The following is a 25,696-nucleotide window of genomic DNA, read 5'->3' on the forward strand; positions in this document are numbered from 1 at the left end:
GTGTGCGAAATTCAAGATCCACTCCGACACGAGCGTTCAATATACATGCTAAAAAGCAGGGATCTGAGGAGCGTTGGATTAACACACGAGCTGGCGTTTATTTGGTGTTGTTACCTCGCCAATAATAAATCATGTATTTATGTTTATGTCTGTCTAATATAGGGCTATTAATTGCATGATGCTTTTGATAATAACTTTTGCTGCAAAATGATTGAACCGATGCAGCTAATTGCAATACTTATCAATCAATGATCTCGGGAGATGTTAAACTATCAATGAATTGTGTGATATCGTTGCATGTTCGACGCAAAAGCTCTGGTGTTTTTAGAGATCATTGTGAATCATTTCATTTCAGACCCATTTACTATGGTCGTTTCTTTTTGCGTATATTTAGCTATCTTTATCTAAGATCGGTCCTGAAGGATGTAATTAAGCTGAACTTAGGTACCTAGCTGGTCGTGTGACCGTAAGTGAAAAGCAGGTCTCTCTAAATGTATTGCACTCCACACAAGAACAGAAAGCGCTCTGCAATTTGCCTACTGCATTCGTTTTTCGAGCACATGTTCATCCACTTCTGCGGAGTGGCGCGACGTTTGTCCGAATGCTGATCGATAGGAGAACGCCTGGCATTGACGTAGACGGTGAAATATTCATCCTGCTAAAATTACCGCCGGCCATTTTCCCATTAAAGCACTCCCAACATATTGCCACGCTGGTAGAAGGCCATGATTGGCAGCTGACGATGCAAAGCGACGAGCCATTTTTTACATTGCTACGTTTTTTCTCGTTTCAAGTAAAAAGGGGTAAAGGACAGTTCAGGACGATTGATAGCATGCGCGTTACTCAAAGAGGGACAGTCATACAGATGATATGAACAGATTTATGCTAGACATTGCCAATATATTTATAGGATGGGAGCACGTGTTGCATAGCATATGCTACTTCATACATATATACATATATAAATTCAAACATGCATGCTTATATGCATGCATGATACTAACACTATACATACACCACACAAACAAAAACGTTTAGTGATTCAACTCACCCGCACGACTCGTAATATCATATTCTAGGCATATGGCCATTAAGCCTTAATAGCACACAGGAGGGGTGGAATTATTTTCCACTGTTTTTGCTTTTTGTTGCCACTCACACAACATTCCTATACACCGACTGTCAGTTATCCATGTGGGCGAGTGTACTTACAGCACTTGACACCGCTCGCAGCAGGGGCCGGCACGCAATAGCATCACGCACGACATCGACCGTCAGCGTTCGTAAACGTAAACGGTCTGTTCTGTTGTAGTTAGCAGAGGCTCGATAAGCGGTGTTCATATCTTGGTCTCTGCTGTGCTAGTCTCGATATGTGTGCTGCAGTGTTTATTGGAATGTTTTTCGTGACGACAAAGCCCGACATTTGTCGAAGAGTGGCATTCAATGATTGTTATTGTTCTCTGATGGTCCCAAAATGGTGTATCTATGACACGATGGTTCAGAGCTACAGCCAGGCTAAAAAAGGAAATATGAAACCTCACCGCAGATGTTAGCCGCACAGTGTATTGTGTTTTGATGGATATTCGGCCTTTCCGATGCGTTGCCGGAGCCATCTGACCATGGCGGTTACGTCCGATGTTCAACCGAACGACGAACGTTAACTTTCCTCTGTTGGCGAAACTTGGGCCGTAGAGGTGATGTGTCTGGCTGCAGGAAAACTTGAACAGTTTCCTTTAGCGCCGCGGGCCAGATTTTTGTCAACTTCCGTCATTGAGGTTCCCGCGGATTCCTATAGTTCTTGAAAAGATAAGATGCAGACGCAGAAAAGTGTTTGGTTGTTCAAATTTGTGTTCATCTGATATAATAAAATCCGTGTAGATTATCAGTCACCGAAAGAATCGATATAGATATTGAGGTTTACCAACTCAACTAGAACCGTCCATGCATTATGCTAAACTTCTTATTCCTAATTGAGAGTGCAACAGTTGCAACATATTATTGGCCATGGTCCTTCACACAAAGCTCAACGATCTTCTGATGTATTGTCAATAACTACATATTTCTTGACGGTTCCACAATGAGCGCTAAAAGCTGGGAGTACTTGTTGAAACAGTACATTTGTTCCAACACGTGCCAGCCTGCTCTCTAAGATCTTGCGTCGATCACCCGGAGCTGTTAGCAGCTCCGGGTATAGACAAGTACCAGCGATCCCATTAGCTCGAAAACCGGCTCGGTGCTGACTGGCTGCTAAGGGGCCCATTCTCTGATAGCTGCCGAAGGAGGTCCATGAAATCTCTCAACAAGGCGGATCTTAAGAGCCCAAATTTTTTTGCTTAAGTAGGTCAGAGGTCAGGTCAAGGTCAGGTCAAGGGTACAAAATGCAAGTTTCTACAGTATCGGCCTTGCACCGTAGTTGCCGAAGAATGGACTGAGACTGATTGCCCAAAACGTGTTCTTGGACTACCAAGACAATATTCGTTGCATACAATGTCATTCAAAGGTCAAGGTCAAGGTCAGGTCAGGTCAGGTCAGGTCACCAAAAACAAAATATAGAAAAGGGCATGTGCGACACATGTTTTATGGGTCATTTTACTCATAGAATTCAATAGGCACACTCAATAAGTGATATGGACCACCTCTGGATGAATTTCAGGTCGAGGTCAGGTCAAGGTCAGGTCAAATGAGGTCAAATTTTGAGGTTGGCTGTTAAGGCCTAAAAAGGTGTCTATCTGATGCAGTTTTTCACGGCAAATCGAATGCTGCTATTTTTGTTTCCGTGCGAGGTCTAGAACTTCCAAAAAATCATTTTTTTCAAAAAAATTGTGCGTCAGGACGTCATACAATTTTGAATAACTTCCACATTTTTGAACCGATTCTTCTAAAAATTGGTATGTAGGTGCACATAGACCACTTCTTTGACATTTATTCCGTTTTTTTCGATACACTCAAAATTTTGGATTTATAATTATTTTCTAAAAAAAATCAGTTTTTTTAGAAAAAAAATGGGGCCAAAATCCAAAATTTTCAAAAAACCGAGATAGCCATTTGATAGACAAAGTAGAATCACATATAACATTTTTTGTCACGTCTTGATTCCTTAGAAAATGAAGATGTTAGCGGCGTTTGAAATTTTGCCGTTTTTGAAACGAAAATGGCGAACATGACGTCACTAAAACGTTAATTTCTCAAACATTTCCCGACGGATTTCGCTCAAATTTTCAGGGAACGTGTCAAATTGATGTATAATAAGGTGCTGAAAGTTTGACGTCGCTGGCGTAACGCGTTTAGAAGTTATTGGCGAAAAACGGGAGGGGGCAGATTCTGCCCCCCCCCCCCAGCGGGGCGCGGGTTAAAGAAAATGGCTACCACAGCTGAAAGATAGTAGGGAACTACGTATGTACCACGTCACCTCAGCTTCATTGAATTATGATTAGCATAGTTAATCAGAGTTCTTTTAACGATTGAAAGGCGCGGATAATTAAGTAATTCACATTTGGTTTTACGTGAAAAGCGTTGATTTAAGATGATGATGTCATTTGTCTATATCAGTTATCTTGTCAGCTTTCGTTAAAAGGACAAGCTTGACATGCTAGTTGACTGGTTCATGCTGATGGCAGGAATCCAGCACAATTTTTTCTTGAAATGTTCTATATTTCACGCAGTCGTGCACCAATGAACAGTTTGCAGAACAAATGGCCTGACCAGGGATATTTTTTCAAGTTACCTACTTTTTTTGAGTAGAAATTAAAAAAAAATCATGAAAACCTAATTTAATCATCTAAAATATTTACATCGTCCTTATGCGTTATCACTTGATCTATGATACGATTACGAAGATCGTTGTATAAATGGCTTAATAGATGTTTTGAAATTGAATGACATAATAACTATTTGCCAGACCGAGGAGATTTAATTATATACATTATAGAAGCACAGTTGCATAATGCATACAGCAAAGTGGTAAACATCACGAAAGAAGCGCTTTTTCATTCTAGTGCTATAATCCTTCAAGTTGCCAGTCTTTTTGTGATGAAGGGCCCTTTGGTGACCAAAGTTCGCAATAAAAAGTTGTTGACTGCGGTGGAAGTTTCATTTACAGCCCGATCTTTGTGTTCCAGGGGGATTCTCATGGCCGCCAAGAGGATGATGCTATCGGAGCGTTTCTTCTGGATCGCCAGCGACGGCTGGGGCAAGCAGGACAACCTGGTGCAGGGCCTGGAGGACGTGGCTCAGGGCGCCATCACCGTTGAACTGTCCTCCAAACACATTCCCGAGTTTGACAACTACATGGCGTCGCTGACGCCGTTCAACAACCGGCGCAACCCGTGGTTCAAGGAGTACTGGGAGACGCTGTTTCAGTGCGAGCTGGACGTGTCGGCTGAGGTGCCGTGCGATCCTAAGTTGCGCCTGCTGCCAAAGTACGGGTTTGTGCAGGAGTCCAAGGTGCAGTTTGTGATTGACGCTGTGTATGCGTACGCGCACGCCCTGCAAAGTTTGCACCGCGACGTCTGCCCCGGACACAGAGACGTGTGCATGGCGATGAGGAAGTACGACGGAGGACAGTTCTACAACAACTACATACTCAACGTGTCATTCACTGGTGAGTCCATCGCACAGCTCCGTTGAGCGTGGTGCTTGTTTCGATACGTTTAATTGTCATGTACATGCACGCTGCTCGATGTGTAATTTTGTATATGTTTTGGTGTTATTTTTATGTATTTATATTTTTAGGGATCATACCATTAGCCAAAGATTAGGTAACTTCATACAAAGTTTTCCTGGACTGAGCCAAAGCAGACCTATGCGAAATCTGATGAACGTTCAACCAGAAATAGTAGCAAAACTTTCAGACGGTCTGAAGTGGGCACAACGTAGTTTGACAAATAATGCCTATTTATAGGCAAGAACGCCGATTTAAAGAAAGACAGCCCTTTATGTCACGAGTCAACCGCAGGCGTAAATCGTCGTCATTAGTTATTTCCTCCAATGCTAACTGGAGCTTCGCTCACATTTCGGTGTTGGCCTCACTAAATCACTTCAACAGATCTTTAAACATCCACTCGAACAGAACTGCGACTGACTTTGGGAGCATCTCCGTCCTTGTCTGACCGCTGAGTGAGATGCCTTTTCCCGTGCCTGAGTGTCGAGTGGGTGTTTCTGCCCTTGTCCGTAAATAGCGCTGAGTGGGCTGCCTTCCTTCGGGTCTGGCCGTCGAGTGGGTGTCTTCTTCCTTAGCTGAGCTCCGAGTGGACGTCTTCTTCCGTGTCAGTAAATACCGTCGAGTGGTTAGGGTTCTTTACTGCTTGACCGCCTAGTGGGTTGCCTCTGTCCGCGTCTGAGCTGCGAGTGGAGTTGCTTCTGTCCGTGTCTGCCACCGAGGGGAGCTGTCTCCGTCCGTGTCTGCCACCGAGTGGAGCTGTCTCTGTCCGTGTCTGCCACCGAGGGGAGCTGTCTCTGTCCGTGTCTGCCACCGAGTGGAGCTGTCTCTGTCCGTGTCTGCCACCGAGTGGAGCTGTCTCTGTCCGTGTCTGCCACCGAGTGGAGCTGTCTCTGTCCGTGTCTGCCACCGAGCACTCAAAACTTTTTTACTACCTCCTGGAGAGTTCATTTTCATCAAACCCGCAAGATAATAGTATATTGAAAGGGTAACTCGCTGCTACCATTATGTGCATAGTAACGGTACGTGGTTAATATGAACTTATTCGCCAGCGAAGAGTATTATTACCATGTAAATATCAATATTTCTCTCGCGATCCAGAACATCACGAAAACTCTTTCCTCCTGGGTATCGTGACTCGGGTGCAGATAGTCGTTTCATGCGTGGATCTTGTTTACCCTCGTGAAGATGATATTTGAAATGGAAACAATCAGCCAATCAGAAACGAGATCGGCCGTTTGCGGTTTGAAGGCCGCGCGCATCTGTCAGTTTTCGGCCGTTGGTCTCCGAGAGCGGATGTGAGCAGTGTCGGTGCCGCGCGGTGTGGCCTTTGGTGATTGTGCTTGTGTGTTGTTTATCGCCTATAGAGCCTCTGTGGACATTTTATTGTAAGTACCGATGTGCTAGTAGAGCATTGCGTGCCGTTGAGTGGTGCTAATTTGACCTGGTTAACAGGACCCCGTGCACGGCCACGTGGCCTAGTGTTGTGAGTACGTACATTAATTTTGTTGTGATGCTACAAGTTTATGCATTTTGTTGGTGACTTTGAAAAAGCCTTGCACTGTAGTGATCCAGTCTCATTATCTCACGCACACGGGCGACCACCCAGGAACGCCGTCGCTCACTTCAAATATTGTGCGCTCTGCCTAATCCAATATGAGGGCGCTGAATGTCTTGTATTCATATTCAAATTGCATTCAAGTTGTATCGTGGTGTTTATTTACCGCTTGTGCATTGCTGAACGCTTTGTATAAATTTGTATGAATAAGTGAAGAGTCTCACAATGTTCATGGTTGGTATGCCCCTCGTATTGTTTGTACGGAAGCCAAATATACCTACTTTGTTGCTCTTGAAACATTTTTTTTTAGTTGGTGAGCTCCGGTTAACAGAAGCTTCGTGAAGCTTCTGAAGGAAGCGTCTGTGGGTCTGTTACCATCCTCTGGGGGGTTTACACTAAAGGAAAGAGTAAACATTACCATGTGACAAAGGGTAGGCCATAAGATATACTCTCTGTAGGAGGGTAAAGCACAGAGTAGATGATGCGTTACTCCCTAAAAAAGGGTTCCGTTAAAGATTTACCCTTTCAAAGAGTGTAACCCAAAAAAATGTTACACTCTAGACAAGAGTAAATCAAAAGAGTTTACCATTCAGAAGATGGTAAAAAACGTCTGTGTGTCATGTTACCCCTCCCTGGCGAGTTTACTCTTCATGAAAGAGTAAAATTTACCATCTGGAAGGTGGTAAAAAACGTCTGTGTGTCAAGCTACCATGCTATGGCGGGTTTACCCTTCAGGAAATGGTAAAAAAAGTTTTCAGTGAGTGGAGCTGTCTCTGTCCGTGTCTGCCACCGAGTGGAGCTGTCTCTGTCCGTGTCTGCCACCGAGTGGAGCTGTCTCCGTCCGTGTCTGCCACCGAGTGGAGCTGTCTCCGTCCGTGTCTGCCACCGAGTGGAGCTGTCTCTGTCCGTGTCTGCCACCGAGTGGAGCTGTCTCTGTCCGTGTATCACACCGAGTGGAGCTGTCTCTGTCCGTGTCTGCCACCGAGTGGAGCTGTCTCTGTCCGTGTCTGCCACCGAGTGGAGCTGTCTCTGTCCGTGTATCACACCGAGTGGAGCTGTCTCTGTCCGTGTCTGCCACCGAGTGGAGCTGTCTCTGTCCGTGTCTGCCACCGAGTGGAGCTGTCTCCGTCCGTGTCTGCCACCGAGTGGAGCTGTCTCTGTCCGTGTCTGCCACCGAGTGGAGCTGTCTCTGTCCGTGTCTGCCACCGAGTGGAGCTGTCTCCGTCCGTGTCTGCCACCGAGTGGAGCTGTCTCTGTCCGTGTCTGCCACCGAGTGGAGCTGTCTCTGTCCGTGTATCACACCGAGTGGAGCTGTCTCCGTCCGTGTCTGCCACCGAGTGGAGCTGTCTCTGTCCGTGTCTGCCCGCCCACCGACGGGCCACTCCCTCTGCTTACAACCGGCAAGACGTCGCCAAGCTGTTGATCACCGTTTGTCACCGTCGCAGCAGCGGTGGCAGCAGCCGCCGAGAGCTATTCGCCTGTGCGCGATGCATGGGCCCATCAGTGAGAATTGATCGCCGGTTATGGCCTAATTGAGGCGGGCTAGCGGCCGGCGCCGCCGCCGCCCGCTAGCGCTCTCTGATGCAATTTGCCGCCGACCGGCCCTGATTTGCCATTAGGGAGCGGCCCCCGGCTCGGGAGCACCAGACCACTGTCTGCCGTGCGTAAAATATCGTCCGACAGCGCCCGTCATGAGAGGTCTAACAAGATCGGAATCTCGGCGGCAGGGATACCGACGGACGGTGGTGGCTGGATACCTATAAGGGCTGGTGGGATAGCGAGCGGACTGGTGGGATTCCTAGGGGGACTGGTGGGATACCCAGCAGGACTGGTGGCATGTGGAACACACTGTGGTGGGATACCTCCGAAGTCCGAGCAGTGATGCGGTATACTTACGAGTTGTGACAACGAACAGACATTGATTGCGATGTATCGGAGCATTATCCGTCTTTTTGCATCAATGGAGTATGCATCTGAGTGCTTTCATCACTCTCATCTCCCCACATACGAATATAACCCTATAAGTAGAAACCCGTAAGTATCGGACCGGCTCACCTCCGGAGGCCATAGCTCCCCCTTCCCCTGCGCTACGGTCCCTACAGCACCGCACCGCATGTCTGAAGCAGACGGCGTGGCGCCAACGGACATCGGCCAGCGTCGATCGACTCCGATCGACTGCCATCGACTGAGCCGACCCCAGAGGACTCGATGGCCTCTCAGAGGCTGCGATGGATTCCAGTGAACCTCCTCTGACCTCGATGGGACTCAATGATGGATTTAAATATTACTTCATTTTGTCCACGGCCAGCGGGCCCGAGGTGAAACATGACGAATATTCAGGCACAGAGCTTTCGCTAGATTTGGTCACATCAAGTGACAGCCTATTCGGCCTCACTGAAATAAACAGGTCAAAAAGCCACTCGATACTTCAACACATGGCTTGTTAGGACACGTGACTAGAAATATCAAATAAAATCCTATCCCTCGCTGTCTCTCAAAGTCATGGCTCAGTTTCAGTTTCCTCGGCTCTGAATTCCGCTCAGCTCTGATCCCGTCCCGGGCCGACCGTTTGCCATTCACTGAGCAGACACCATAACGTCAAATGCGGCGGTTTCACGGCCGCCACGGGGCCGGCGTGGGTCAATCTGCCAGGTCTCCAGAGTCGTCACTGCAGCGAACCAGAGTCGTCACTGCAGGGTCCCAGAGTCGTCACTGCAACGATCATACGAGAGGCTCGGGCGAGCAGTGATCGGGTCCGGACCTCCCGAATCCGGGCCTGCGCGTGGCGGTGGTGGGGTTAGTCACTACAGTCAAATGTGTGAGCTTCATTCGAGGCGCCGCTCTGTTGAGTTGGGCATGGTGAGGAGGCAATAATAAGGCTAGAGTTCCGTATGTAAAATTCAGCAATGCAAGTTGGGTAGCCAGAGGGAACGACCCAAGGCTGCGAAGTGGAGCAGCGGTCAACAGGCCGATGCGACAGCGAAGGAGATGCAGGCAGCTAATGTCCGACAAGCATCGGGTCAAACAGGCACTAACCTACCTCCTTGTGTCTCCAAGGTCTGGCTTGACCTTCATTTCCACTTTCCTGATGAGACGTCCGTCTTGAAAACCAATGCATTAGCTTAACATCGGGAAAGTACCAAACATTCAGTTAAGCAGCTCGGACCGTCCCGGACTAGAGCATTATTCCCTCATCAAGTGGTCTAAGTAATGGTCAGTGCTGTTGGGAAGTTCTTTCAGTGGCCTTTGTTTTGTTCCTGTGACTTTCTGTGCGGCCATTCTTTTATTATGGGCCTACCTGCCGACGTCCAATATGAAAATGCATCACGAAAACACATTACAGGAAAAGCAGCCATCGGATCTGGATAAAGATCAAATAAAGGCGAAAAAAATCGTCGAACGTGTTATTGGTACGCTGTCATTTGTACCTCAAAACATATACAGATGTTCCGTTGTGATGAAGGTATCATCCTAATTCCTATAAGGAGATGAAATAGCATACCATGGAACAGCTTCATTCATTTTTTTTGTGAAATGGAACAAGGGCATGAACATGTTACATGAACAGCTACAGCTACATACCGTTTGTAGGGTGCAAACTGCAAAGTCATGGACTCAAATAATGAATTAAGACCACCTAAGGGACGAAAATCTCGATCAATTAATTGATCATCAATTTCCTCCGCCGATTATCACCTACCTGATAGAGCCAGCGACCATTTTGCGTGAGAAAGAGTCAAGGCCAAAGCAACAATCGGGATATTGACTCGGCTTGGACTCAAGGAAAATCCACGGAGATATATATTTAAATAAAAGAACTCATAATAATTCGCCGCAGAGCTGAGAACAGTTCGTGCATCCTGTTGCACACAACGGTAGCGTCACCACATTATAGCGTCGCCCGTTGCACCATGGTTGTCACCGAGAGGAATGCAGCCATGGCTATTCATTTGGATTGGTTATTTGAGACGATTTCTCCCTATATGTATACATACATCTTTGATCTGGTCGTGATTGGCCAAACGGACAATTAGTCGGCGATTGATTTAACGGAAATGATAAATTGACGGGATTTAATCACTGTATTTCCATCGAATGGACCTGAGCTATATAGCAAGTCAATCGCATAATTCAAAAGCAAGATCGTTTCTTAGGTGATAGCCGCTGTGTATTTCCAAGAAAAAATATTATTTGCATTTGTGTAGTCATAAAATTCAGAATGGCACGCATAGCACGAGCTTTCGATTGGTTTCGTTCATGATGCAATGCAAGGACGTAGTTCGGCTGGCTAGCTGTCATATTACAGATGCAATGTTATACCACCATGAATTATTCAACAAAGTACTGTTGGCAGCTCATCATAGCCCACCATTGTTGCTCGGAAATTATGTAAATAGTCAAGATCAAGGTTACACAGAAGCAGAGTGCACTGTGACATGAATTTCGCAGTCGTTGTGGATATTTTAGATTTTAGAATGTCATACAGCCGAGGCAATATGGCCTAGAAGTCTAGACTTTACGGTAACAGAAATTCACTTCCGTTGGAAAACTATTTAGGACGACATGATCGTGGTCGTCTTCGTGGGCTTAGCACTTAGCAGGTGGGTAAACATACAACTTAATGTTGCTTACAGATGCTAAAATAGTCATGCTTACAGATCAGCTGAGTACAAAAGCCCAGAAGTTCAAAGTTGATCTATGTAGAAAAAGGATATTCCACGATGTCATAATATTAAGTTGTTTCCAAAATTTAAAGGTCAGATGATCGAAAGCTCGATGTCATCCTTCGAGATTCGAATGCCTTCAGCTCTAAGTGACAAAACAACATCAAATCATCATCACCTCTAAATAGGCATACCTTCACCCTCTCCGCCAATCTCTAGGAAGTCGTGAGTGCGCTTTCCCACGCGCTCGCCGGAGCGTTATTTCCGTCGCTGTCGCTGTATTCGGCCGGCCGCGGCTGTGGTCTCTCCGTCATCACGGTAGGCGCTCCGTCTCCACCCTGCGCCGCTCCGTCAGCGAGCGACCGTCAGACCGGCCTCTCCGTCACCGGCGCCGGCCCACTCCGGCGCGCGGTGACGCCCCTGTATGTATGTGCCGCTGCCACCGCCGCCGCCGCCACCGCCGCCGCTCACGTCGTCACCGCCGCCGCAGCCGCCGCCACCGCCACCGCCGCCGCCGCCGCCGCCACCACCGCCGCCACCGCCGCCGCACCGCTGAGGCGCTCCAACCATGCAGAGCAGGGATGAGTTTTTCCGATGATGCATCGGGCCAAATAGGAAAACGAGATAGTCGAGAAATCTGGTTAGATATTACGGAAGAGGGTATGTTTGTGTGCGGCATTCTAACAGACTTTGCACTGAGAAAATAAGGTGTCAACACACGCAGACCAATGTATTTAGGGTCATTTTTCGCATAAGGAAAAAAAAAACAGATATGGAGCACTTTTTGTGCTTCTGTTGCCTTTATTCGCACTGCCCTCCATATCCCAGCCGACACAGCGAAGGGATTTCTGGCTGATAATGGACTCAGCCGCTAACGCGAGTGTGTCGCTAGTCAAAGAGGCAAAGTATGTCGTTCATGTGCGGAATGTGTCCCTCTGGACCAGCAGGATCCCGAGAGAAATCAACGAGAAACAGGTTGTGATGGGACGATGCAAAGGGTAATGCAGTGGAAGCGCCGAAATAGATTCAGCTTTCAGCGGCGGATAATCTAGCTTTAGTGCTGGCCGCTGACCTCTGCCGTAAAATATTTCAACGAATGGTGATTCATGCGGAGATAGCCACAGGAGGCACACAAAGTGAATAATCTTACTTTAATACCTCTGAGCCTAACCTTTACGAGTTTATGTCGGGGGTAGGTACATGAGTAAATGAAAGTGTGGCAAGTGTGCGCGAAGGTAGTGAGCGCGTTTTATTTTATTTCTTCAAACAGCTGTCAGTCACTGCACGCTGACCAGCTACGTATAGCTAATGTATTCCTGATTAGTGCATGCTTCATAATGCAATGGCTCGAAGCACATGACGTGCGTCGGCTGTTGTAATATTGCAATTAAGTCTAGAGATTGCAATCCCGGAACGTTTTGCCAATCCCGGGATCCCGAAAGTTTTTATTTCGGGATCCCGGGATCCCGGGATCCCGGCATTGTCACTAAATGTCGTAAGAGTGATTTCCTACTGACATATTTTGCGTCTTTAAGCTTACCACAAACAAAGAGGCAACCAAAAGCCATCCTTAGACCATGTCATTTGCATTAAAAACGATTGAATTTGCGAATAAAACGTTTCGATTTGATTAGCATTAGCATTTATTCCTAATTGGCCTTCATAAAACTGTGCGTCGACCAGATCGTTTACTAGACAGGTTCCAGCACATCCACGCCTCACTCACTCGTCGTCTACGCTACTCGTAGTTAGCGCGACAGTTTTAAGCCATTGCCATGTTGGTCTACTTAAAAACTCGCAACCAGTGTACGCCAAATTTGGCAGCTCCCTATTTCACAATGTTTTCAAGACGTCGCTTGGTCACTTCACCTCCTCCCGGTTCCGCTTTCATCACTAATGTCTCTCAGAATTTGCTCGTAAGTCGCTTTGAGAGCAGAGCCACTGACTGGGAGAGCTCCACTCTACCGTATTCAACGTCTGAATCAGTGAGCTCTGCCGTCACTTGCGTGACATCTGTGACATCTTTCTGCGACACGAGCTCAAAGACTGTCTTGATGACCTCCTCCTTTGTTCCTGCCACGGACGGGTAAGTCAGAATCGCTGAACGATCTGTGATCCTGATAAAGATGTTGCAGCGCTGATGCTGCATTTTTTTTGGCTTTCGGGACCTTTTTTCGTACGTATTTAAGCGGCTTAACCGCTGTGGGTGATACCCGAGAGCTACCAACACGGTCGATTGTGGACGGCCAATACGGGGTGCCAGCTAAATAGTTTATCTGCTTGATGTCACGCAGCACAATAAACAGTGTAAACAAGACTCGTGCAGCGGCTGCATTCTTTTTAAGGTGAAAACTGATTCTTTTCGGGATCCCGGGATTGGCGGAATTTCGGGATCGGGATCGGGATTAAAATCCCGCCGGGATCCCGGGATCCCGATCCCGGGATTGCAATCTCTAATTAAGTCCCGAAATACAGCGGCGAATGGCAAACCGATGGTATTGCTATACGTAGGCTCTAACTAAGCATCTATCCACGTCTTAGCAGTCATTTGAGCAAACGCTGTTACTAATACAGGCCATAAAGGCGCCGATTATAACACCACATGACAATTATTTATATGACCATGCTCGGCATAACCATCTATACCACATACAGTATGATCAAATGGTCATATGACCTTTTGTGTTGTTTCGCCGACAGACATGGCTGACAGCAAAGTGATGTTCGATGAGCGTGGAGATGGCCTGGCTCGCTACACCATCTTCAATTATCAGCGTAGCAGGGACGGCCAAGGCGCTTATACGGTGAGTCGTGAGCTCAGTGGAGCGTCTTTTTTGCCTTTTAAGTTGCTGAAACGCAAGTTTGCTATAGGTTTCTTGGATGTATCACGGCATGCAATGAAAACACAAAAGCTCGCTCTTTTCTGTATAGTTATTTTTTTTTATAAATGCATCCAGTCACTAAACGCCATTTTCAATGCTGAGATCTTCAATCTCAGGAAGGTCACAGTATCTCAGAAAGGTCAAAAGCACACTCTAGATTGCATCTGGTGTTTTGTGGGGATGTGACCCGGACATTGAGAGATTATCCTCCCTTCTGCCACTGATTTCCACAATCACATCTGCGCTATGTATACTGCTGGGCCGCCTGTCGCTGATCCACCTCTGACCTGGCCCTAACCGGAGCGCCATTCTGGCGGGTCATCCTGCTCCGTGAGCGATCCTGTCGTTGCCGCCGGCAATCTGCCGCCCATGCCGCGCCCGATGGCGGCTGTTTATTGCCACTGAACCATGACAGGGTGTCATGTCATGCATAGTTAATCAGCAGAGTTTACCGTCGCGCCCGCGAGCCGTGCTCGCTGGCTTCCGTGCGGGCTCAGATGCGGGACACTCGAGTTTTATCGGGGAACGTCGGGCTAATGTCGGGGTTAACAGCTGGATTATGGAAAGGTCGGTGTACTTACTACTTACATATTGACAGCACCGAGGTGTGAGTGGCGATGAATGTATGCCACTCAAAGGGCAACTTCATACACTTGGTGGAATGCGCCAATGCCAGTGTGGTTGAATGGAGACTTTTTTAGTTTAGTGGTTGTTCCCTCGTTTGTTGTGTGAAATGTAAAATCAGGTAATCAATTTTTGAAGAGATATCAAGATAGTTATCCGTTTTCACCATATAATTCCGAATAGATTTGAGGCGATGATTAATCCTATCAGCTTTCAAGACATCGTCTAAATCAGAACCCTGACTTCTTCCTCTCACGGCAGGTTCCCCTGTACAGTGTGCATGCTTCTGAGTCCTGTATCAGATAGTTCAGAATTCATGTTTCTAGCCCTGTGCGGTCTGCACAGCCCCCTGAGTCTGTTCCGTTCACCAGGTGATCGGCAGCTGGGACGGCGGCCTGCACCTGGATCCGGCTGACGTGCAGTGGCACGGGGCCGACGAGCCGCAGACCACCCCACTTTCTGTCTGCGCTCTGCCCTGCCGCGTCGGCGAGGTCAAACGTATGCAGCAGGTCAGTGCAGTGGTGGTGTGGCCGGGTCGGCTCAGCTAGCTGGAGGGAGTGTGAGGGGAAGGGGCAGGGTTTCAAGCTGAGCTCACGAGCGGGTACCAGGTGGGCTGTGTGGTCTCAGCTGGTCAATTATGACCGGGGCGAGCCACCATACATCTCCGCCGGCCGGCGCCGGGGCCGCGCTGGCCGGGGAAGCCACGTCCCATCCGGGGGCCGGTTGCGCTGATAACGACCCCATTTGTGGGCGGAACACGCCGGCCGCGGTCCGCTCGTGGCCATGACCGTTCCCGGCCGCCGGCCGCCGGCTCGGCTCGTCCAGGGGCCGCCGAGCTCTGCGGTGGGTCAGCCGCCGCGGATGGTGCCTTGTTACCTCTAATTGAGACTAAGGGCTCGTTTATGGCCAGATTTCAGACGGGCTGGTCCGTAGAGGCGAGGTATTAGTGGATGGTGGTCGCCGCCGACCCACTGCCACTGCTGACTGAGGTCAGGCGGACGCGACCGTTGGTCATCGGTCCCGTTATACCGACCGGTCTATAAATGCCCGTCATGCAGGCGAGCAGTTAGTGCTGATTGATAGGTGCCCGGCAGCCACGCCGATTGAAAGCCGGGACTGCCCACGCCCATGAATATGGCCATTGAATGTGCCTTGGTAACATAGCCGGCATACAGTAGCACGGCACGGTGGTGGAAATAATCAGAAACAGTGTATGGGGCAATACATGCACAGAGCAACAGAGAAAATCCAATTGGCACTGGTGTTAAGCGCTAGGCGCAAGGTGGTTATCATGGAATGTGAAATTAATTATACTTATTTTACTCTCTCGCTAAGTTAACTTGCTCATGCAGACTGGAAGTATCTGATATGAAAAGAACGTTTGAATTAACCATGGGAATGTGAAGCGGGGCGGCCCCATTGTTTATCATAGCATCATTACTGTATGCTCTTTGTTACATAACAATACAGTCAATACAGTACAGTGAAAATATTAGCAAGGAGCAACAACAACTTTTTGTTGCTCAAAAAGTCATTTCGTCAAACGCCGAGCGTCGGTTAGGCTGCCCGAGACAGATATGCCTGTCGGGTAGACTAGCCCGCACTACATCAGAGTGTGGCGGTACAGTCTACCAGTGCAGGGTGTTCGCTGCGGTGGCGGCCGGCCGTCCAGTGCAGCGTTGGCGCAGCACGACTGTTCTCGGCGCACCGATATACCTACGCTCCATCATTTCCATATTTATTGTTCAATGTGCATGCAATTCGTAATAATGTAGCTTAACACGTGTTATCACTTGCCGATGATATAGGTATAGGTATTCAATTCGTTCACATGCCATGGTGATGTTCCTCTTTCCTTGCCAACTGACAAATGAGCCTAATATTGTAATGTTTTTATGGTAGTAATACACACGAATAATCATTTTCTTTTATCATCAAGATATTTGTAATCTACCCGATTAGGAAAACGTGAGATACATACGTGTTTGGTAGTCGGATCTGACGATCAGGTCCTAATTAAAACGAGCGGCTCGATTAACGATTTGCTGCTAGTTCAACCGTTACTGTTTTTCTACCTTCTGAACACACTCAGATTTACATTTTCCTCATTTTCGGTGTGCTTTTCCCTTTTCTCTGAAACGACTCTTGCATCAAACTTTCAGCTATCACAGGACTGTAATTAAAATCAGTTTCCAGTCTGTTGAGCTTGAAGTTAGAGGTCGTGCTTTTCGGAGATTATACTACCATTCGGCAACTTTGCGAGGGTCGGCGCCGGTCCCGCCAAGAGCAGCGTGGAATGTTGGGCTCAGATAAGACGGAAACCGGCGACCGCCGCCATGTAAGCAGCTCTGAATACTGACAGAATCGAGATGAACGAGCCCCTATGTGGTATTGGACGCATTCATGCACATAGTTTAACCCGCGCCCCACTGGGGTCTGCGTATAACACGCCCTACTGGGGGGGGGGGGCTATTCATAGCCCCCCCTCCTAACTCCGAAACTACTGGGCCGATCGTCAAAATTCAAACGGCGTCTGATAGCCCCGGAAAAACTGTCGAGCGAAACCTAATTTCATTGACCTCGAGGTCACCGATGACGTCACAGGTCAGGTCAAAGTAAAAATTATTAGCATTTTGGTTTGTTCATGTTTTGGGCTCTGGCCGCCGTCCTACAAGTCAGATCAGGCTCATTTTTGGTTCACACACTCGTGAACAGATGCTCTAGATACCCTGAGGGTACCAAACTTGTACTTTGATTTTCAGGTCAAGGTCAGGTCATCACAGGTCACGAAAATATTATATCATGCGTCGGTCACGTGACACATGTTTTATGGTCCATTTAGGCCAAAGATTTCGAATTTGATGTCGTCTGTGTCATTCGAGGTCATTTTGAGTCAAATTTAGCTTAGGTCAGGTCACTTTCAGGTCAAAAAAGGTCAAATTTTGAGGTTATAATTTTTCAACAGAAAAGGTGTCTATAGGATGCAGTTTGAGCTCAGGAACACGATGGTGCTATTTATATTGGCGTACGATGTCAAATACGTGGTGAAAAATTGATTTGAAAAATTAATAATTGTGAATTTTTTGCAATAATGCGTATAACTTGGCCATTTTTGAAGATATTTAGCTGAAACTTGCTAGAGTTAGTCATAATAACGCGTTCTATCACATATATTCCGGTTTTTTTCGAAAAGTCAAAAACTTTTTGGAAAAATGTAAAAATGTAAATTTTGAATTTTATTATATAAAATTTTCGAAATTTTCAAAATTTCGAAAATCCGAGATAGCAGTTTGATAGCGCAGTCAATTCTGAGTCCTCTCATGCAAAGAAATTGGATCTAGCTTAAAAACTGAGCCCTTGGGAGCGATTGCCGTGGTTCGATGTTTTGCGTCGAAATCGGCCGAACATGACGTCACTCTGACGTCATTTCCGGCCGACCTATGGTAGCTACGAAGTTCAAATTTTGACACAAGGTGTCAAATTGATGCAGCCGAAGGTACTGAAAGTTTGGCGTCGATACGTCAAGCGGTTTGGAAGTTATTGCAGAAAAACGGGAGGGGGGGCTATAAATAGCCCCCCCCCCCAGTGGGGCGCGGGTTAACGGCATGTCATACCCGGATGCATCTTGGTAAAGGTAATCGGTTTGAATCATAGACAAAAATCATCTACCTTATTTGTTTTTTGCCACTATAACATAAAAAACAGTCTGGCATCAAGCTAACTAGTTTCTTTACCAACTTGTCTGTTCTGTCTACCTATGTTTCGTGATGAATTAACGGCTGAAGCTGGTTTTGAAATATATTTTATTTTTTAGAAGGTAGGTAATAAAAATAACTCTTTAATTCATTTTAACTTCAAACTACACACTCTCAATATCTTGGTTTAGAGTTTTCCCCTGAACGGGCCGAGTCGTGGGACATAAAGTCACTGAGGCGGCGCCGAGCTGCGCCGATGGGCCACTGGCAATATCAATAAAATACTTTCCCTCATGGCACAGAGGCGAACTCAATCTCACCAAATGCAATCCACTCCAAAAATCGATATCGTTCATCCAATATCTAGCTTCTAAACTACTACATGGCATAAGGATACTGCAGCTGCTTGTATGAATCATAGGCCGCTTCACATACTTCTGCAATGCTTTTCGTATGCGCTTCAATCCTCACTGGCCTTTTACTTGAAAGCATATGATCGTTTCATGGGGTTTTATTGCCAATGCTGTGTTCAGGATCACACTAAAGGCTCTTCCAATGTGGCCAGAAAGTGTTGTCCTGCAGTCTGGACTTGCAAATAGCTATTGCGTAAAATGTAATCACGACACATGGCCACGTACATTGCAACTTTTTTAGGTACATGTATGTAATTGTCACGCTGTGACGCATAACGTAATCCCGTGACACATATGGAGGCGCTGTGACGAGTATGGTAGCGCTATGACCTGTGACCATAACTTTGTGACGTAATATCATAACGCCGTGCCGTCAACCGGTCTACCGTGACTTTAGATTGTGGAATGTCCGCACATGAAGAGTGGCTGTTCGCCACGGGTGCCGAATATTTCCACAAAGAACAGAAAACATTTCTGATATAGATTGTATTTGTCAACGTATGGGTTTGGATTATATATTACTGACCGGGCCGACGAAATTATTTGGAAACGAGGTTTGCAAAATTGACGTAGGCCCGAGTGCGAAGCACGAGGTCCGGAGTCAAATTTTGCAAGCCGAGTTTCCAAATAATTTCGTACGGCTGAGGTCAGTAAGATTTTTCCTACATGCCGCATACCTATTAAAACGTTTTGACAGGTTTTGACTTATACAATTGTTTTGTCCATAATTTCCTAACAATAATTGCGCTACTGCTGTGCATAAAGCTTTAAAGGAAATTTATAGAAGAAAATGCATCAAAACACCTTACTTCAAAAAGAATCGCGTCTGAAAATATCAACTCAGAATGGCACAACAACTGGATATCCAAGAAACATAATACATGAATAATTTGCCACGACGTAAGAACAAGATAAAGGCATAATATTCATAGTGATTAAACGTGAATTTTCCAGTGCTCTTGCAAGAATCTTTACTTTATTTATGTAATCGTACTTCGTTGATGCCCTATGGCTAAACTTTCGTGAAATACATTATATGTTCTATATTTTACATGTTTGTTTCGAGGAAAGGACTACAGTCTACAACTGTCAAATAATAACGCAATAACTTAGGCCCAAGGTATCAGTGGACATATCAAACGAAGATAAGACAACAAGCGATAACGGATTTCGATTAATAGGCGCATATCTTACCATAATTTCGGCTTTGTAAACAATACAAAACATTTCAAAACCCTTGATAAGCAGAGCAGATATTTTTTACCAAAAAATGTTAGTTTTCTAATTTTACGCGGCAAATATCATGCAATAATGATGTCAATTATACATTCCCTGTCAATTATACCTCTGGGCCAATGCGATAAACTGTAGTTTAGAGGTCATTGCCCTGGGCAGTAAACCCGGGCAGTAAACTTTTGTTTCCTGCCCGGCCTATCAAATAACATGGCATTTTGACACCGACAGTTTCTTGGTCATAGTTTTACTGCCCGGCTCGTGCTGTGCTTAAGACATACCCCGGCATGTAGGAATAGAGTTGCAAAATTTCTCTACCGCACTACCGGCATGCCGGTAATTTTTCACTACCGCAGGTTTATTCGTGGTATCTGGCATGTCTTGCCGGTAGCATGCCGGTATTTTTGATTTTGTGCAAAAAAAAAATATCAGCAAATGATTCAAACTTTGGACACTAAGAGGCTCTCAAATTGTAGTAACAGCAATATTAGCCACTGCAAGATACATTTTGTGGGAGAAGTTCCATTGCTAAGTGTAGGCCAACATGGACCTCAGCATTTCACACAATTCACAGGCTTGGTTATAATTAGAATTGTCAAGAATCTACTGTGGTCTATAAAAGGAAGAATACTCATTCATGTTGCAAAAGCATGATAAACTAGTAAGCCTAATGGTAGGTAATACGTATATCACAATAAAATAAAATAAATTTTCATGACAACATTCCCTAGGGGAAAAGGCAGAATCACAACACCAAAAAAAACACAATGTTTGGAAACTGGCCTCAGCCTTGAGTCCTGAGATCCTGAGATGTGGTCTGAGAAACTCTACAAAGAATTTGACACGGAAAATCCAGCTGAAAAGGCAGGTGTTAGGTAGCCCTAAGCCTGACTTTGGTCCCATAATTAAATGAAAATGGATTTGAACTGGCATTTTGTCTTATCTTTACAAGAAAACACATCATGCACGCAAAATTGACATAAAGTGGCGCAAACAATTAGACAAACAAGGATTTACTTTTAAGATTCTCTCTCCCCTAATGAATGGATGTAATCTGATGACGTAATATTTATTCATTTACCCTTTTGGTTGAATAACTGAAGAGAAATAAATTTCTTTGTAGTGAATTACACTACAATGTCGATTTCATTATAATTTAATATTGGTTGGATAATTTTTATTAATATAATCATTCACGAGGCAGTGGCTTGCAGTCGTTAAACATTTTTTTGCAGCGTTTTAATCAGCTGGTGAAAAGCCTCTGTTATGGCGCATCTGTTTCGAAATCGATAACCTTGTGTTTGTTCCCGCTTGAGGTTGGAGAGGATGGAAGATATCGTTTTTATACATATTATTTGGTGACTATTCTCAGGACCAGTGAGTTATTAACACATTTTTTACATGATTCGTATCTTATTCACGAACCAGCAAGCCATAGTGGATAGGAAAAAGTATATGTTGATCTCGCTTCCTCAGTAAGGCAGATGACCGAATCTGTACTTGTTTACCTATGTTTTGACCATCTAGATTTTAAACATTTGGCTGGTGCCTGCAACATTTTAGGAGAATATGGAAAAGTAGAACACCTGTGAAATGTAAATGTGATTACTGCTCACTGTCCAGTCTTCAAAAACACATTTCAGTAATTCAAGTCCTTTTTGTCCTCACCTTTTTGATGAATGTAATAGTTTTTTTGTAGGCAATACTTCTTTGATTACAGGTGATATTTTAACAGTTATAGACTGCAATTGAGTTTCAAAATTGTGGGTATTTGTGGGGCCAACTCAGCCAAAATCAGCCTGCTGGTATTTGTGGTTGGACAATGGATGGCTGTTGGGTGGGAGGGGTACTGAAACTGCCAAAATGTGGCACTCTTCCAGGGGTAAGCTAGAATCAAGAATGCAGGTTTTTAGTATGCCGGTAATTTGGCGGTTTTTTTTGCTTGGGGCGTGGTAGCATGCCGGTATCCCAGAAAATTTTTGTGGGGCGGGGCGGTGCCGGTAGCAGCCTTTGGGGAAAACTTTGCAACTCTAGTAGTTTGGATGCATCTTTAGCACCTCATAGTTCAGCGGGATGTTTGTGGTCGACGTTTCCAAAATTAACGGGCATTTGTTGTTGTTTTCCCTTTGTTGTTGTACCGCAGTTGTGCTGCTGTCCCGAACGCACGCTAATACCTGAACGGTTTCTAGGATCACTGACCAATAATTATGAATCACGTTCAAGTGTTTTCGCGAGCTTGGATGAAGATGAAAACAATGGCAGCAAGTTTGTAACATTTGCGTGAAGCAGTGCCTTTGTAATAAAACATGAACAAATGATTTGTTGACTATTTTAGACCTACAAACTCTAAAAAAAGAAATAAAAAATTATTTGAAAGATTGCGAAGTTTGCATTGTTATACTCTTAAGAGTCACTTATCATTCAAGATTATTCCATGAGTGTTAAAAACAAGTAGGAGGTGACGTGTTTTCGCATTTTTTCTATTTACAATGCTGACTGCACCAGACATGCTCACACATTTCTTCGTTTCAAGATGTTAGAAGCGATGTCAATTCCAGTCTGCTCCTCTGTATGTTAAGCTCAACATTTCTCCAAAAGAATTCGTGGTATTCACTTATTTAATGGAAAGGGAACTTGCATGATCCTTGTCACTTCACCTGCACGCAATGCCTTTGTCACTCATTATAATTTCAGTGGAACGCCACATAGTATGAGCTTCACGTGAGGCTTAGGCGGTCAAGCAGAATATTATCTGACACAGATTCACAGCTGCTAAATTGTTAGTGACGCTAATACCTCTGAAGGCCTCCGAAGCAGGGCGACCCCGTTCCGTGGACAGTGACGGACACGTGCTCTGCAGTTGCATCGTGACCCCAGCTCCTACCGACCGGCCGGCGCGGCGCATGGCCTGGCCTCGCCCGACGCTGGTCCAATAGGAACTCCTTGGCGTGTTGGGGCTAATGCGTTCCGGCTTTTCAATGCAGTTTTCAGCATGTCAGCATGCCCTTAGGCTCAGCTGCCACCCATTCTAGCATCATTAAGCCAAGGATAATGCTTAAGTTTCGTGGGTTTATTACCCATTTTGTATAGTATGCGGTACAATTTAGATTCGTGACTGCAATGCATTAGAAGTTTTCATAGGATTAAAACTTGCAATGTTCACACAAGTCCTGGTACAAAGTATCGTAGAGCCATGCGAGGTCTGCTGAAAAAGGCAAGACAAGTAGTAATTCATGCTGTATAAAATCGATTAGCCGTAGCCACTTTGGCTACCATTAGCGTTTTGGAGATTCCTTTGATCACTGTTGCGAGCTGTGCTTTGTTTCGCACGCCGTCTTCTCGGCGCTGAAGCCTGTTGTTGGCGATGTGCCTACTGGCTGTAAAATCGGAAGGATTTATTGCTTTCCGGTAGCGATTTCCTTCTTTTCGTAGGGAAACGGCGCAGCGCTTCGGAGAAACCGCCAACTTGTTTATGAACGGGAGACAATGCACGAATGATGGAACGAGGCTCTGCCGCAAATGGAAATGTTGCTGCTTTGTTCAAAATATTAAACGTAAAAAACGATAAGCTTTTCATTAGTCCCAGTCAAGCCACAACATTTCGACCAACCCGGTTTTCGATCTACCCGGTTTTCTTTACGTACCTTATCTAATTTCGCTCAGCTACTTCGACCGTTGTTCAACATTCACAACTACATAGCCTCAGCGCAATTCGGTTCGGTCCAGTTCGGTACGATTCAGACTGGTTCGACTGCCTGGTCAGGTCAGACTACTTAATTCCTCATTTGATCCGTGCTGTGTTCTCGCATGATATGGACCAGTTGAGCTGATTTCAACGTGACTATTACTATCCAACTGACATTCACTTTCGGTGCAGCTGATTACACATCGCCCTTGGTATCATGACATCAGCTGTAATTAGGTTACTGGCATTTCGACATAATCGCAAACGGGTTTCTTGTCAAAACTGGTCTGGACGTGCTCATGAAAATCACAGGCCAGACGCCGCTGGGACATTGATGCTGCACGAATGAACGTCTGGTTATGAGGCAGCTAATCATTGATTCATATGGCACTGTCGGTAGTACCTAACGCCTCCTCACATCCCACGTATGTACGGAGGCGGGCGTTGTATGCATGTGCCGCCGCTCTCCGCGCCGGCGCGTGCTCTAATGGGCGGCTAGCGTGCCGTCTGCCGGGCGGGGGAGGGGCTTGGGAAGTGGCTCCGGAGGGGGGAAGGGCGGGGGGAGGGTGAGGTCTGCGGGTCTCACATCGGAAACGGTCGCCCGCTGCTTCTGTGAGTGCCGGGCTCGGTCGACAAAAAATGGCCGTCTCTGAAGAGGAGAAAGCCGCTAAAACAGGAAAATGGTGCACTTAGACGACCAAAACAAGCGGCCAGTCTGACGCATAAAGCCGGAGCTGGAATCTGGCGAAGGCCGGACAAGGCATCCGTTCAAAGGACTTAACTGCACTGTAAAAAGCGAAGCTTATCCACAAATATGATTATTGCACGGCAAAGTCAAAGAAAACGCGACTAATTTATTTGCATTGGTAGAAAATACAGTGTGCACTGTTTTCAATTATTAAGCAGGCAATGGGGCAAGAAATTGAACTAGTGGCGCGACATATTTGTCCTATATAGGTGTGCATTTTTGCCAAAAAGAAGGCTGCTAAAACAGATTGATAAAATGTATCCTCATCTCTATGAAAACTTACCTTGCACTCATCGTAGGCATTTCTGTTGCCTAGTACTAAAAGCATGATGCCGAAATCAGCACGAATTGTGCCCGATCACGTTTATCTGAGCTTTACGAGCAATCTACACTCACAAATGTTCAAGCAGTCGTCCGACTCCATCACTGAAGCATCCAATCATTACGGAGCGAGCGAAGCGAGCGTAGTCTTTCCTTAGATTAACGGAAATTTCTGAGTATGAGCGGCCGGCCGGCCGGCCGGCCGGCCGTGGTCACGCTTTTGCGAGGCTTATATCTCAGCAACCACTTGACCGATTTACACGCGGTAATTTTTGTAGGGTAGCTTCATTCCTTCTACCAAGTATTGGACTATTCCCGATGCATGTGGGTGACCCCTTATGCACGTGCCACGTGCAAAACGAAGAGGTGTCACTTTTGTAATTGTTGCAATATCTCGGTAACTACTGGGCCGATTGCGCTGAAAGTTGGCATGTAGGTAGGCACCCACTAGGCAATGCATATCCATGTGCCACGGTGGGGGTCCTGCTGCACGTGCGCACGTGCAGGGGTCGATTCCAGATCTCGAGAACGGCTGAACCGATTGCGCTGAAATTTGGTGTATAGTTAGGGATCGGTTAGTAGGGTGCCGTGCAAAAGTCGGTTGGGACCCATTTCGCACGTGCGCACGTGCAGGGTGCCGCTTCCAGATCTCGAGAACGGCTGGGCCGATTGTGCTCAAATTTGGCATATCGCTAGAGACCGGTTAGTAGGGTGCAGTGCACAAGTTAGTTGGAGGTACCCCCTCGCAATTTCGCACGTGCAAGGCCCACCCTCTCGCTCGCTCCGTTGGTCGCCCCAAAAGGCGTTATACTGGTTACGTTGCTGAAGTGCTGCACCAGCCACTCAAGGGGTGTTCAATCAGTGCCACTTGGGCTTCAGTTCACCTCATGACCGCGTCGATCGCTCGTCGATCTCGCGCCGCTCTGGGTTGTGTCAACAGGCAGTCGCTCCCGTCGGCGCCCGGGGCACGTCACGGCCCGTTCCGTCGGCTGGTATCCGCCGCTGTCAGCACGGCAGGGATCGGTCCGTGCCTCTCCGCCCGTGCCCATAACCCTGTCAATGTCTGGCGTGCCAGCGGGCAGTCGGGACTAGCCCACCCCCCTGCAGGCGGCACGCTCTCGACGTCACCAGGAAAACCCTCTGTCCGCGCACAGCTCTGGGCGTGATTTACTGCCGTCGGTCGGGGATTCAGGGCTGCTCGGCGGCTTAGCCCCCG

The 25,696-nt window shown here is 46.6% G+C and overlaps 1 protein-coding gene across 1 annotated transcript in view; it reads left to right on the forward strand.

Annotated features, from left to right (window-relative positions):
- The window catches only part of LOC122384020 (metabotropic glutamate receptor-like), a 75,882-nt gene that overhangs the window by 20,253 nt on the left and 29,933 nt on the right, over positions 1-25,696 (forward strand). Inside the window, exons 3-5 of the mRNA XM_043370980.1 lie at positions 4,119-4,600; positions 13,580-13,683; positions 14,757-14,894. Of these exons, the coding sequence (XP_043226915.1) occupies positions 4,119-4,600; positions 13,580-13,683; positions 14,757-14,894 (724 nt within the window). The remainder of the gene's footprint in view (positions 1-4,118; positions 4,601-13,579; positions 13,684-14,756; positions 14,895-25,696) is intronic.

The sequence above is a fragment of the Amphibalanus amphitrite genome, unplaced genomic scaffold (genome assembly GCF_019059575.1).
Source record: "Amphibalanus amphitrite isolate SeventyFive unplaced genomic scaffold, NRLGWU_Aamphi_draft 000179F_arrow, whole genome shotgun sequence".
NCBI lineage: Eukaryota > Metazoa > Arthropoda > Thecostraca > Balanomorpha > Balanidae > Amphibalanus > Amphibalanus amphitrite.